The following is a 15,258-nucleotide window of genomic DNA, read 5'->3' as shown; positions in this document are numbered from 1 at the left end:
GACATCTCACCAATAACCACATCCAATTTGCCCTGGCTCATAGATCTTACATTCCAGGTTCCAATGGTGTGCTGATCCTTAGAACATCGGATTCGCCGTTCACCACCAGCACCGTCGGCTGCTAGCCATCCTTTCAGCTTTGAGCTAGCTGCGTCATCACGTCTGGGGTTAGTTGAACTCATCCTCTGTTCCTCCCCAGTAGCATTTTGACCATCTTCCGACCTGGGGGTCTCATCTTCCGATGGTATACCGACATATCTCTGGTTGTACTGATCCATTTAGTTTTCACGGCAAGAATACTGGGGTGGGTTGCCATTACTTTCCCCGGGGATCGCACTTAGTCTGACCTCTCTGTCACGACCTTCCCGTCTTGGGTGGCCCTTCATGGTTTAGCTCATGGCATCATTGAGGTGCTCAAGCTCCAGCACCACGACAAGGTAACGATCCTTTGCTGAAGACCATAAGAAATAGCCATGAACAGATGGACAGAAGAACCCAGCCGTGCTGACAGCAGGAGGCAGCAGAATGTGATTGCCGTTTGTGAAAGGGAACGCTCGGTTGTGTGGATAATGGCCGCCCTTGATCCTCTCTCGGAAAGAAAGCCAGTGCAAGGCTGAAAGGTGGTCCTCTAGTCGTTTCAGCTGTTGCTTGCGCAGGGTGCGGTGCTTGCTGAACATACTGGGGGAGTTTCAACCCACATAATGTCAAGATGAGTTGGGGGCTTCTGCTTAGCAGCAAGGTTGTGCTTGCAATTTAACAAGCTAAAACCCTGTCGAAGATTAGAGAATTCATTTAAAGGAATAATGAGGGAATTGTGAATTGTCCTGCTTCAGATCTCTAGCAGTTCTCCCAGGGGTTGGAATGCACAATCTGTTCCGGATTTTGTAAGCAGAATTTAAAAGGTCCTTGAAGCAGGCCAGCTGCTGGCAGCCAGGGCCAGGGCTCAGCCACTGCACGTTTGCAAGGGGAGGATACCTGACTGGCAAACGTTCTTCCGGGAAATCAGTCTCTGAAAACCAGCACAGTCCTCCCCCAGGGAACAGCCCAGCAAAACTTCCTGGGTTTTCATCTGGGTACATGCTTGGTGCCAAGCCGAGCAGCTGATGCTGCATTCAATTGCTCGTCTGTCTTGCTCTGTAGAGAGGGAGCCATAGCTTTGGCTGTGGAACGTGAGCGTGCAAGCATGTCATTTAAAAAAAAAAGTGTGTGCACCAACCACCTTTTGGTTGTTGGCGCGCACACTATTTTTTTTAATGACGTGCATGTACGTTCACATTTGCTCTGATGAGGATTAGAAGCTCCTAGCTCCTTTCCTCTCCTCTTGCGTTAGCATGGCAGATCCTGGCACATTTTTAGCGTAGTGAGGGCTGATGGGCGCACTGTCCTTGCCGTCAAAGACAGAGACGAGGAGGTGGCATCTGTTTAAGGTCTGCTGGGACAGAAAATGTACGCCTCATAGACTGATGCACTGCGAAACGGGAGGTGTAAATGTTAAGCCTGCGTCGTACTGGAACGGAGATCACCAGGAAATCCTGGGACTGCCGTTAGATTGAGAAGGAAAGAAGATACCCTGGCAGAAGGCAGCGTCAAAGCCCTTGCCACCAAGAATCTGCACGAACGTGGCTGCGTAGTCACCAGGACAAGAGGGCCTCGTCTGCTGGATCAAATTCGCCAGTGCAAGTCCCGGATGACTTTTTCCATCTCAGGTAACCAGCATCCTATCAGATGGTAGACAAATGACTGGACTGGCCGGGCCCTTCAAGAAACTTCAAATTGCAGAGGAAACAAGTTCTTTGCAACTGACTGACTGGGAAATTTGAGTTCCAAATGCATGCTTGGTGAGACAGCCACTATCCTAGATGACAGTATTCTGATATTTTCCAGATAAGTATCAGGTGGTGTACTGGATTGTGGATAGCTAGAGCCGGTCCGTCCTTCCCCTCCAGTTTTATGTCAGTCTTTCAGTATGCTTCCTGCCTGGGTTTCCTTTTCTATGTCTGGGGAACTCATCCCTACATTGAATATGTGACGTAACAGAAAATTGCAGCAAAGGCAGATGGATCTGGAGTGGATTTATTCTGTCTGATGGAGCTAGCCAATCTCTGCCAGGGACACCTGGAAGACCTTGCTGAGCTACAGATTCTGGTTTGAGCCGCTGCCTCCTGATATTATCCATTGTCCTAAAGGGAACTGTCAAGGGACAACACGGCACACATTCACCATTATCTCAGAAGGAGAAATAACAGCTGCGTTTCCGAAATTGTGCTTTTTAAAATTCTAAACGAAATAGCTGCCTGTCGTATGGATTTGGCAGAGATCTCACTTTGGAAAGCTCGGACCCACAAACACGTTGTACAGTACGGAGGCTGACAGCAAAATGTTTCTGCTGGGTCAGGTGGGCAGTGGAAATCCTGGGGAACAGAAAGCTAAAACCAAAGGCTGTTTCCTGCTTAAAGTGCAAACAAGATTTACACTGGAGGGAATTGTCTGTGCTGGGCAAAAAGGCTTTAACAGGATCTCTGCAGCTTGTAAGCAACCAGTGCTCAGAGTTTAGCTCTGACGTAGTTATTGTGTACTTAGCTATCTGCTTGGTAGGTGGTTCATAATTAACTGCTACATGAGCTGATAAGTAAACAACACTCAAGTGTCTGGACTATGGAAAACTAATTGTTTTGCTAATTATACTGTAATATATAGGGCAATAATGTTAATGCTGTCACAGGAGAATGCCTTTAAAGCTTGCCGTGTTTCTGATTTGAAATCCAAGAGCTGAGTACCTTGGTTAGATTGATTTTGGGTTGTTTGGGGCTTCTGGAGCACATTAGACAGGCAAAGCGGGAAGAATTTCAGGCCCTCAAAACGGTTTTGCCAACGAACTTGGGGATCTCATGAGAGAGCGGAGCCTGTTGGCTGTATGAAAGTTAACCGGATGCACTGCCGCCATTCTGTCTTCTTTCTTGTTTTTTACCTTGTTTTTTATTTTAATTTAAATTGTGGTATTTAATTTTAATTGTGTTTCCCGTTCTGAAATAACTGCATAATGGACAATAATACTTTTGTAGATAACTGGGGAGAAATTTAAGGGAAAGGAAGTACCGTTATTATCTTTAGGGCAATAAAATGTTTCTCTAATACTGGATTGTGTTAACTTGTCTACCCCAGTGATATTTCAGGAGATCCTCCTAAGTTTTGCTGATAAAAGCTTAAAGGGAATAGGTAGGGTAGTTGCTGAAAAAGGAGTTGATTTAAGAATCATAGAACACGTAGTGTTCACTTACCGACTGCCTCGTGCAATGACCGTTTGAAGTTAACGACAGTGCTAAAAAAATAACCAAGGTCCGCATTTACAACCATCGCAGCATCCCTCAGTCACGTGATCGCCATTCGGGTACTTCGCAACCGGCACACGTTTTCACTTGCGACAAGCAGAGTTAATACCTGTAGTGTATTATTACGTTCTGTAGTTCTTCTAAATACAAATGGAAGCGTTTTAAAGGTAAGAGATAAATTATAAAACTCATTTTAACCTTTGGTTTGAGAGTGAACTAGCTTATCTAAAATAAGCATTTGGCTGAATGCTCTTACTCAGTACATACTGTATTCAGTGATATCTGCCTATGAGTTTGCACATGTTCAGGAAGTTTCTACATTTATTTTATTATTTATTTGTTTGTTTATCAATCAAATTTTATCACCGCCCATCTCTCCCTGAAGGAGGGACTCTGGGCGGTTTACAATAAAATGTTAAGTTGCAGATGAGATATCCAACATTTTGTTTCTATGAAGGCAGCATATGTTGAAGTAATAAAGTTTTTCGAGTTTGATTACTGCAATATGGTAAAACCTCTTTTATTCAAACAGCCGAATCCAGAAAAGTTAACCTGCTTCCTAATGCTTGGGTAGAGTCCGTCCGTCCGTCCTTCCTTCTTCTCCTTGCCTCATCTCAGTCTAGTTTTCTTCCCTCTTCCCTTCCCAGTGTAACTACCCTTCCCGCAACTTCTTTTTTGTTCTTTCTGTTGAAAGGAGGGAGGGGGACTGTAGGTTTTCTGAGTGTACACTTCATGTGTGACAGTGTGTCTCCATGTGTGACAATGGTTTGTGTGTGAGAGAAAATGACAGGATTATGCAGATGGAAGAGATCCAACCTGAGGATAAAATACCAGTGAAGCAACATTGCTATATGAATTATTGTCTGTCTGTTCTCTAAACTGCTGATCTTCAACTTTGCCAACCATTTTTATGACTTTTTGTCCCTTCCTGTGAACCCTGGCTTTTCCTCACAAATGGGCTGTATGTAGAGTTCAGCCTTCAAAGTTCACTCTCTCCAATTGTCACTTAAGAGCAGTTAAGAACAAAGACAGACTGTATAAACAAATATTTAATGTAGTAAATAAATGAATTTAAAAATACGTTGCTGTTAGCAGCGACCGTTCACATGCTTTTGTCCAGGGAATGAAATTTTCAGCAGAGAAGGAAAACACATTCTTGCACTACTGCCTTCCCCCACCCTAAGACTGTTTATCATTGTTTTGAACCAATTAAACTTTTTTTTTAGTTTCTCTCTCATCTCTCCGTCTCTCTCTATTCACAGTGCTTTGCAATGGGCTCTTATTTTCACTGGCAATGTCTTCAAAGGGAAAGAGGAAGAGCCCAAGCTCAGCGGAAGGAAGCAGCAAGAAGCAAAGGAAAGCCATCAGTCTCAATTTGAAGATGAAGATCATCAGAGCGTACGACGCCGGGAAGAAGGTGAACGTTATCGCCCAAGAAGAAGGGCTGGCCCATTCCACCATCTCCACTATTTTGAAGAATAAGGAAAGGATCAGAGAGGCGATGAAAGGATCCCCAGGAACGAAAGCGATTATTACAAGGCAGCGAAAAGGCCTCATCCACGAAACGGAAAAACTCCTTATGCTTTGGATCGAGGACCAGATACAGAAGAGGATGCCGATCGGCCTTCTGCTCATTCAGGCCAAGGCACGCAGCATTTTCAAAACGCTGAAGGAACGAGCAGGTGAGGAGTGCACCGAAACCTTCACTGCCAGCCGTGGCTGGTTTATGCGGTTCCAGCGAAGGTTTAATTACCACAACATACACACGTCAGGTGAAGCTGCGGGCACTGACGAAGAAGCTGCCCAGCGTTTTCTGGAGGAGCTTGATGGTGTCATAGCAGAAGGGAACTATTTGCCTGAGCAGATATTCAATGTGGACAAAACCGGGTTATTCTGGAAAAAAATGCCAGAGCGGACCTACATTCACAATGAGGCCCAAGCAGCGCCTGGAGATAAAGCCTTTGAGGACAGAGTCACCTTGCTGTTGGGAGGAAATGTCGCCGGATTCAAGCTGCAGCCGTTTCTGATCCACAAATCAGAGAATCCCTGTGTGTTCAAAAACGTAGGCCAGCACATGCTGCCTGTTTATTACCAATCTGATCGGAAGGCTTGGATGACGCAAGTCCTTTTCGAGGATTGGTTTATGAATTGTTTCATACCCCAAGTAAAAGATTATTGCTTGCAAAACAGAATTCCTTTTAAAATTCTCCTGCTCCTCGACAGCGCGCCTGGGCACCCCCCGCATCTCGACGATCTCCACCCAGACGTGAAGGTACTTTATCTACCCAAAAACACCACCCCTCTCCTGCAGCCGATGGACCAGGGAGCTGTCGCAGCATTCAAGGCGTACTATTTCCATGCAATGTTCACCATGGCCGTAGCCGCAACGAAGAGTGAGAGGGTGACGTTGCGTGAGTTTTGGAAAGGGTACGGTATCCTCCACTGCATCAAAAACATCGCAACAGCATGGCAGGACGTTAGTGTGCGATGCATGCAAGGGATTTGGAAAAAGTGTTTAAAACGTTTTGCTGTTCTTGTAAATAATTTTGAAGGATTTGACCATAACAAAGATTTGGATGAAATAAATAAGAACATTTTGACACTCGCAAAATCTCTTGATTTAGAGGTTGACGCTGAAGATGTGAAAAAATTGATAGCCTACACTGAGGGAGAGCTTTCAAATGAAGATTTAATTGAACTGAAAGAAGAATTGGAAGCACAAGGGGTTGGGGAAGAAGAAGAAAAATTGTAGAAGTTAAGCCCAGAAAGTTCAGTGCGAAGAGACTGGTGCTTTCTCGGATTTAACAAAATTTTATCAAAATTAGAAAGTATGGATCCAAATGTAGATCATTTTGGAAAGGTACATCGGGAAATGCGTGTGTTACAGTAAAATATACGAGGGAAAATAACCCTGTGCAAACCAAACTTAGTTCTTTAAGAAAGTTAGTCCTTCCTTGACTCTACTGCCCTCCCCGTCCACAGGAATAGAAGATCCAGACATCCTCGGTCATCAGCCAGCTATGCCAGCGTTTCTGCAAAAACACAGAAAAAGACTAATCTTTTGAAGGATTTATATTGATGTTTACAGGTACTGTACTGTAATTGTAAAATCTGATTTTGTATTCTTTTATTTTTGTACTATAATGCAATATTATGCCTAATAATGATACATGTTAGAATTAAAGATGTTTTAAAATGTTAAAAATGTTCAGTTCGTTAAGGATAAAAGAAATTGAATATGGAAGGCAGAAGTAAAATTGTAAGTCATGGTCATGTGATTTTCCACTTAGTGACCATGTCATTTAGCGACTGAGTTGCTGGTCCTGACTGTGTTCACTAAACGAGGACCACCCGTATATTGGTCTTCTGCTAAAATAATTATTTTAACTCTTCGCGCATAATTGACAGGCATTGAAGGATCAAAGTTGAATATTTACATCTTGAGTTTTTACCAGTTGTGATGGTCTGTGGGAATGACCTTGGGAGACAGGAGGAAGGGCCACAGCCCAGACAACAGTCTGGTAAGTGAAACCTGAGTTCGAAGGAGGGTGGGGGTGGAGAATGCATCTTGGAAGGGACCCTCCCTAGTTTTGGGGAGAGTAGAAGTAAGGGAGGAGAAAGATACTTTCAGGCTAGCAAGATCCTGTTACTGTAACTGTACAGTAGAGGTGGTGTCAGGGCCCAAGGCTGGTGCTGCTTGTGGGACTGTCTCAAAGGGCCGACCCCAGTAGCTTAAAAGGGATTTGAGAGGCAGCAGATCCCGGAATGTGGAAAACCTTGGTGTCTTTCTGGCCTTCTGCGTTGTGCATTTTGCCCTTTGCTACTTCACTCCCATGTAGGGCTCTTTGGCTTTTCTCACAGATCATCATACCCTGCCTTCCTGTACATGCCATGGGTAGGCTGGCTGGAAAGGTGTTCATAGGTGCCAGGTCTGGAAGTAGAGGCAGGAGGAAGGAAGGTGAGATGATATGAGAAGAAGAGGCTTCCCAGGCATATTCCCAAAGGAGGGCTCTCAGGAGTTGTGCAGAAACCTCTCCTGTGCTTCAGGAGCAGCTGCTTAGTGGGTTTGGGGCACTCACGAACCAGCTGGGTTTCCTTTAGAGGCACACAACGTGCACAGTCCCCCCATGCTTTCCCCCTTGATTGTAGCCAGGGAAGGGGGGGGTGTCTAAGTCCAAGCACAGCATTGGTCAGATCAATGTCGACACAGAGCAGAGTTTTCTTAGGACCTCATGGAAGAGTTTTCCAGGGTTATGGTGGCATCTCTGCATGTGCTGATAATTTCCTTAACACTTGGTTTGACTTGATTTGGAGTGGAGGTCCAGGCGCATGCGAGGTAGGCTAGAGGGTGACTCGTGGCTTGTGTCTTCTGGAGGCACCAGTTCGGTTGTACGCCATTGTAGTCTCGATCCCAGGAATTTGAGGCTGCAGCCCTTCCCTCGGAGTAAGTCACATGGATTTTATTTCCGAGGAAGCTTGTACAGAACTGCATTGTGTTTCCTTCATTTATTTCCCCGTTCTTTCTGATAATCATTCTTAGAAACCAGTTTGGGAGCTTCTTAACACTGTTTCAGATTGGAAAGCAGCCTTCTGTTTAGGTTTCCTCTGACTCAGTATGTGCATACAGGACTCACGGTGTTGGGTGCTAAGTGGGGTCGGGTGATACTCTGGGCATAAAGCAAGAACTGGGGTATAAAGTGAGCCTTAGGGAAGAATGGGCGAAACTATAAACCATGGAAAAATCAATTGAGGAAGTGAGATTCTCTCCAGCAGGTGGAGAAGCAAAGCTTAGAGTGCCCCCTGAGTTCACATTAGGCTGGCCCTGGTCTAGCTGGAAGTCCTTTCTTCCCAGCTGGAAGTTGAAGGCTCCTGAGTAAGAGCTTCCTCTGTGCTCAGGTCCTGCCCCCTTTCTGGCTTGGGCTGATGCTCCTGCCGGCCACATGGAGCATGCGCTGCGAGAACAACGCCAAAGGCCCTTTTACAAGATGATGGAAGAGGGTCTGTCCACTAAGCAAGAGGGCAACAACGGTTACGTTAACCATGACAGGCACAGGACATTGACTGAAGAAGTCAAAGAGGCAAAAAGGCTCCAGAGCAACAGAGGCAAAGATGACTGCTGTCTTGAGATGAATCAACATTCTTAATGTTGGTGCAGAAGCAAAGAAGTCAGGATTGGTTGATTGATTGATTGTGCAAATTTCTATCACCGTTCATCTCCCCCCCAAAAGGGAGATGCCTGTCTCACCTGGACATACTGAGGTGGAACATTTTGTGCAGTATGAGGATTTGTTTGGCGTTCTGCACGCCGTTCAGGTTGTGATTGGCCACAGAGGCCCGACAGGGATGCTGAAGAAATGGAGCCGTAAGTACAAAAGCATTACTGCGGAAGCCGTGATGACGTACTTGGAGCTGCGGGAGTGGTGCCAGAGAAAGCGGAATGGACTGAAGAGGGGTTTTGTAGGAAGGCCTGCCCTACGTGGGGAACAGCGTTCACGTTGTCTTCGAGATCACTTCCGTGTAGCTCAGTTTGGTAAACGCAAGTTCACGGTATGGCACGGCTGCTTTGGAAGAGCAACTGAAGAACTTGGATGATAAAGCTTCTTCACGTGATCTGTTTTCTCTGCTGTAGTAATGGCGAAAAACGTGATGTCATATAACTGGAAAAAATTGCCAAGTGTGGGGTAAAGCTACCTTTCCTAATGGGAGGCCAAAATGATCTAAGTTAAGGTTCTGTTGCGTACTTTGACTGGGACTCTAAAAGTCACCGCGGCCGGCGGTGCTGCATATAAATGAGGTCGGAAGGAGTTTCATTCAGAGGAGGAGGAGTCAAGGTGGTGGTGGTGGTGTGAAAAGACGGCCCTGCCAAACTGCCTTGGGATGCCCCTGGGTGTTCTAGCCATGCCTTCAAATATCTTTGAGGTTCTGACTTCCATCAAGAGGATGGTGCAAATCCCGACTTGCTTCAAGACACCAGTTACCGTGAACTGAATCTTACTGAGGACCAATCCCTCCAATAAATAAAAATCAGAAATTGAGTCCTTAGGAATATTTTTTTCCAAAAGCTGCTGAGTTCACTACAAGGAGAAAGTCACACCGTGTTGTAAAATCAGTTCAGAGTGCTTCTGCTTATAAGGAAAGTGCTGACACAGACTTGGGAGTGGTGCATTGTCTACTCTGACACAATCTCGCATCGGGGCTCACTTAGAACATCTCCACCTAAAATTTGTAAGACCCCATCAAATAGTTGCCTGTGGAGTCCTTGGTGCTCTCTGAGCTTGGTTGTTTACTTGCAGACATTTCATTACAGTAGCTTGCTTGTTTATTCCCTGTTTATTGCTCACTGTTTACTGTATATAAACAGGGAGCAAACCCCACTGTCACCAGCGCTGATGATGTTCCCTAGCTGGGTAACGAAACGTCTGCAAGCCAACCGCCAGCTCAGAGAGCACCCAGGACTCCACCGTTCAACCCTGAGCTGCAGAGATTCTCCTCTTGAAATAGTTGCCTGTTTGGGACTAAAACGTCCTGGCTAGATTCTAAAATACTCTACTTTTTTACTTGTTGCTGTTTTCTTCCGATCACTTGCTCTACTGTGTTTGGATAATCTAGACAGGTGGGAAAACATCCTTAATTTCTCAGTTTGGGCTACTTGACGTTATTGCTGAGGGAAGAGAGAATTGTTTAGGGTAAAAACGCTTTCTGGATCAAATTCACGCCACTTGATACTACGCTTGATCTTAGCCAAAAGGCCGAGAAGCTACTTTAAGTGCTTCGCTTGCTTTTGCCTTTCTCTGGGAGACGTTTTGGATCTCTCTTCTGGGGACTGTCCAGCGCTAAAAGGATCCTTGCAAAAGGTTCACGTGCCCTCGGGCCAGGGCACGGATGCGTCTCCCGATGGTCTAACTGTGTGCAGCCCTCTGTATGCTGATCAAGAACAGAACGGTCCATGAGATCCTGGACATCTGCATCCGTGTCATAGGATAGGAAAAAGCCGTTACTTTCAGTTAAATACGGATTGGCTTTGCGCGGTGCTGGGTGAATGTTAACAGAAAATAAAAATCCTTCCATCTGAACATCTATTTATTTATTTTTCAAATTTTTTTATCACCACCCATCTCCCCAAAAAGGGGGACCTCAGGCGGTTTACAATAAAATTAACAAAACCATGAGCATATAAATGGAATACAAACAACGGACTATAAATAAAATATAAATATAAATATAGAATCCAAGAAGCGACACGATCTAATTCGGCAAGGAGGGCTCTCTATGGCGCCAGCCACCCCCAGGAAGAACTGTTGCCCTTCCCACCCCAGGCGGGGCGGCAGACATGGCCTCTGCTCAGTTGCTCGTTGCCAAGAGTCTCTTGTGGTTTGTTTTGAAAATGATCTCCGTGTATCTCATTTATAGGGCTTGTGAGAAAGCGGTCTGAAAAGTGTCACTGGTTAAGAAAAAAAAGTGAAAAGTGTCACTGATTAACTCGAGTGTGGACTGAATGAGGTTGGGAAGACGAGAAAAGCTCGGTTAGATGAGGTCCAAGCCCTGCCTCGCCTTCCTCCATAGCTCCAAGGTTTTGAGACCACACATACCAGGTAGTCCTGGACTTATGACAATCGTGACAAGAACTTCCATCACTAAGCAAGGTGGTCATTAAGTGAGTCATGCCAAATTTTACCTTTTTTGCCATAGCCCTTAAGTGAATCACAGCGGTTAAGTGAACCACATGGTTCTAAAGTGAATCCAACTTCCCCCATTGACTTTGCTTGTTGGAAGCCGGCTGGGAAGGTTGCAGATGGTGACCCCAGGGCACTCCAACCATTGTAACCACGTGCCAGTTGCCAAGTGCCTGAATTTTGAGCACGTGACTGCAAGACCGCTGCGACAGTCATAAGTGTGAGGACTGGTTGCAAGTCACTTTTCCCAGCGCCATCATAACTTGGAACAGTCACTGAACAAATGGTAATAAGTCAAGGACTACCTGTATATGGCTCCTCAAAATGAACACCTGGCATTATTTTTTTATTGAAAGTGAAAGTGCTTGTTTTGCCCTGGGCGAGCAGGAATGTCTCCTGATTCACCCCTTTGCTTTACTTATACGAGACAGTTGAGGCACATGGCCTGGCATGTAACAGAGGAAAGTAAAGGGTACGTGGGCTTATGCCTTAACAATCCAAAAGCAAATCCACCAACTACCACCACTTAGATAACATACAAATTGCCAGGGAAGCAATTTACAAAAGTGAGTGAGTGACTCTCTAGAGACTTTTGCAATGAAAGAGTGCAGTGCGTCTGTTCTGGGTCCATGGGGATTTGGGGAAGTGCACCCATCCCTTGGAGGGTGTCTGCGTTGATTGGCAAGGAAGCCTGAACATCTCCAGTGCGTATTTGGATCTTAGGAAGCCGTGCCGCAGTGTTTTTGCACACACAAGCATAGAATGGCACATTGATAGGCTTGCTAGGAATTGGTTGCCTGGGGTTTGGGGTTGCCAGAGCGCCTGCCGCCCCCCAATACTGTCTGCATAGTTGTGGTGACTGCAAGTGAGGTGGGAAATGGGGCTCGTATCCCTCCATGCTACAGAATGGACAATCCTGCATGGGGCTTCAGAACCACTTAAAACATTGCAAAAGGTTCTGGAAAGGTACTAAAGACCCTGCAGAGGAGGTGGAGTTCAGTGCCACTGGGGGAGGCCGGCTCATCCTCATGTCCAGCTGAGCCTTGAAAGGCAGGCTCCCTTGGGATACCAGGACTGTGAGCTGTGTAGGCCCTTACAGATTGATTTAGTTCTTCTATCTGCGTCTGCTTTTCCTTCACACACTCAAGGTGGCTCTCCCTTCATTTTCATCCTCACAACAGCCCTATGAGGCGGGTTGGGCAGGAGGCAGCGACTCATCCAAGGTCACCCAATGAGTTTGCGTGGCTGAGGGTAGACCTGAAGCTAGATTTCCATGGTATGAGTCCAGCCTCTTGACCACTACATTATCCTACCCTGGGATTCCCTTCCCTTCCACCGAGCTGTGAAAAAAGGCAGCCCCACGACCCGCCACCCATTACGTTTCGGCGCATTCTTCAAATGCGCTCTCTGGTGCCCAGATTGGAGCTGAACACACGGGTGGGAGCGAGATCTGCACCAGCTCTGCTCTGCTGGGCTGACTTCCCGGACCCTCCGCTCCTGGGGCAAGGCTCAGCGCGCGCTCTGCACTGGGAAGCCGGGGCCTCTGATGTCCAGCGGAGCCGCGGAAAAGCAGGCTGCTGCAGGGGAGGCTCCCCATTTAACACCTGGTCCTTTTCTCTTCTCCCCCCTCCTTTCTCAGCAGAACATGAAATCACGGTCAAGATAGAGGAGGAAGCAGACGTGACGCCGCAGCTTCTCCGGCGCTCCTCTAGAAGAGCCGCTTCTGGTCGCGAGGTGCAGCCTGCCCCTGGGGCACAGCATGTGAAAGGGAAGCAGCCTCACGGATGCGTGGGCTCTGGGAAGCGCCTCCGCCGGAAGCGGTCTGCGCTCAGCCCTGGGAAGGCAGATTCCACGGCGCTCCCGCTTAAGTGTGTGGAATGCCAGAAGAGCTTTGGCCCCAGGAGTCCGCCAGCACCTGAAGGCCAGCTCCCGGCCACCTGCCCTGAGTGCAGATGGCGCCTGCGCAGGAAAAGCGCAAGCTCTGTGCATGCCAAAAAGCCACAGATCTTTGCGTGTGCCACCTGTGGCATCAGGTTCAGCCAGTGGTCCATGCAGCTTGCGCACCAAGAGAGCCACCGGCAGGCCTGGGAGCACTTTTGCGAGGAGTGTGGGACCAGAGCGGAAGGCCGCCAAGAATTCACCAAGCACCAGGGCGCTCACGCCTCGGTGGGGAAGGCCTTTGGCTGCGCCAGCTGCCCCAAGAGCTTCCTTTCCTTCTCTGAGCTCGAGGATCACCGCAGGACCCATGTGGCTGGCTGGCCCTTCATCTGCAACTGGTGCCAGGGCAGCTTTGCCAGCCAAAAAGTGCTCAGCAACCACCAGGAGCGGCACACAGCAGCCGTGAAGAAGCTCTTTCCCCACGTCAGGGCCAACTTCTCCTTCGGCTGGCAGGAGTTCCTGGGCGAGCTGGTGAAGCTTTATCTGAGGAATCCCTTCAGTGGTTCTCCAGGGCGGGTGTTCAGCAAATTCCTGCAGACAAACTCGCAGCTGAGGCCTTACCCCTGCGTGCAGTGCGGCACCGTCTTCTTCAGCCTCTGTGTCTCTGCCAGCCAGACCTCCGCTGCTTCAGGAAAGCCCCCGAGCCCCCTGAAGGCGGAGACAGGCCAGGCCTCCACCCTGGAGCAGCCATATCAGTGCCACCTCTGCAGCAGCTGCTCTCTGCAGAAAGACCCGGCGAGGAAGCACGTGCCCATCCCCAGCGGTGGGTATCCCTTTCCGTGCCCTCACTGCAACCGCAGCTTTGTGTACAGGGTTAGTCTCCTCAACCACCTGCAGAGCCATTTCCTGGAAGAGCCCTTCCGCTGCGGTGTCTGTGGCCAGGACTTTGCCCGGGCGTCGCTGCTTGCCGAGCACCTTAGTGCACACTTGGTGGAGCGCCCCTTCCAGTGCAGCCACTGCTCAAGGAGCTTCATGTTCCCCGGGCTGCTGATGGAGCACCAGCAGGACCACGTGGGAAAGCTGTACTTCTGCCCCAGGTGCAGTCGGCGTTTTGGCCACCCTGCCCTGTTGAAGGAGCACCTGCTCTCCCACACGGCGGAGCGCCCCTTCCAGTGTGACCAGTGTACCAGGAGTTACATGCATCAGGCCCTGCTGGAGGAGCACAGAAGGAAGCATGCGAAAGCGGCTCTGCACCCTGGAGAAGCCAAGGGAGACGCAACCGAGCCCTCGCCGGACTGCAGAGACTGGCCGGTGTGAGGTTGGCTTGGAAGAGAGGCGGGTGGCGGCTCTGGTCGTACAGGAACCCGGCGAATCCAGCCGCCCTGCTCTACAGCACCGTCTTGGGCCGTAAGACCCGCTCAGCATCCCCAGTGCCTTGGGACGCAGCCCCTTAGGACCTGTTGGCCTCTTGGGGGAGGGGGAACTGTCGATTCCTGCCCTAGCCGCTGACACCAGCGGTTTTTTCCTTCCTAACTCAGGACAGTCAGGAATCTCACCAGCAAGCGCTCTGGCATCCGCGGGCAGAGGACTCAGTGATCAGGCAGTCACAACTGATGCTCGGAGAGGGCAGGAAATGATTATAAAGTGGAAAATCAATTGATTTTAAAAGGCTTATTGTGATGGTGCGTAGGAGACATTTGGTATGTGTGTGTGTGTTTGTGTGTGCAAGGCTAGGTTTACGCAGCCCAGACAGGTGTATACTTTGGACACCCTGATGGTGCTACTTTCGCTTTGCCGCTCCCAACCGATCCATCGGGAACAAAAAGTAGCTCTTGCCCCAGAGAAGATGAGCCCCGTTGAGGAGGACTCGTAGCCCTTTGGGATGTTGACCCTGAGCGCAGTTGCGTGTGGCTGTTGTCTTGCAGACGTTTCATTGCCAGGCTAGGCAATGTCTTCAGTGCACTAGCCTGGCAATGAAACGTCTGCAAGAAAACAACAAGGCTCAGAGAGCACCGAGGACTCCACAGTTCGACCCTGAGCTACAAATACAGTTGCGTGTGTCAGCCTGCTCTGGTCTCTATGAAAAAGCATTTCCCAGCTTTGGCAGAACTTTCGTAGGAGGAACGGCAGAAGGAGCATCTCCTGTAGCCAAGTGACGTCTTGGTCACACGTACGTTGCCAGCTACCCTGTTGCATTGACCCTATTCTCCCCCTCCCCTCTCGTTTTGGAGATGTGTTGGGGCTGTGCCCCCTTAGGAAGGGAAGCAGCCTCGGTGGGGGTTGAAATGGGAAAAACCTCCCCCCACCCTCCCTCCCTCCCTCCCTCCCATTTTCCAGGGCGGGCAAATGTTTTACTGAAAGTTCCAGGCAGGAGAGCT

General features: G+C 48.5%; 1 protein-coding gene across 2 annotated transcripts in view; it reads left to right on the top strand.

The window, feature by feature from the left end:
• The window catches only part of LOC134497524 (zinc finger protein 135-like), a 35,260-nt gene extending 21,048 nt beyond the window's left edge, over positions 1-14,212 (top strand). For both annotated transcript variants that reach the window (XM_063303218.1, XM_063303219.1), the window contains exon 7: positions 12,642-14,212. In XM_063303218.1, the coding sequence (XP_063159288.1) occupies positions 12,642-14,197 (1,556 nt within the window). In that variant the 3' untranslated portion in view covers positions 14,198-14,212. The remainder of the gene's footprint in view (positions 1-12,641) is intronic.
• The last annotated feature ends 1,046 nt before the right edge of the window (positions 14,213-15,258 follow it).

The sequence above is a fragment of the Candoia aspera genome, chromosome 4, assembly GCF_035149785.1.
Source record: "Candoia aspera isolate rCanAsp1 chromosome 4, rCanAsp1.hap2, whole genome shotgun sequence".
Lineage (NCBI taxonomy): Eukaryota > Metazoa > Chordata > Lepidosauria > Squamata > Boidae > Candoia > Candoia aspera.
Note: the sequence above shows the minus strand (reverse complement) of the source record. Positions and strands in the feature narration are given on the sequence as shown.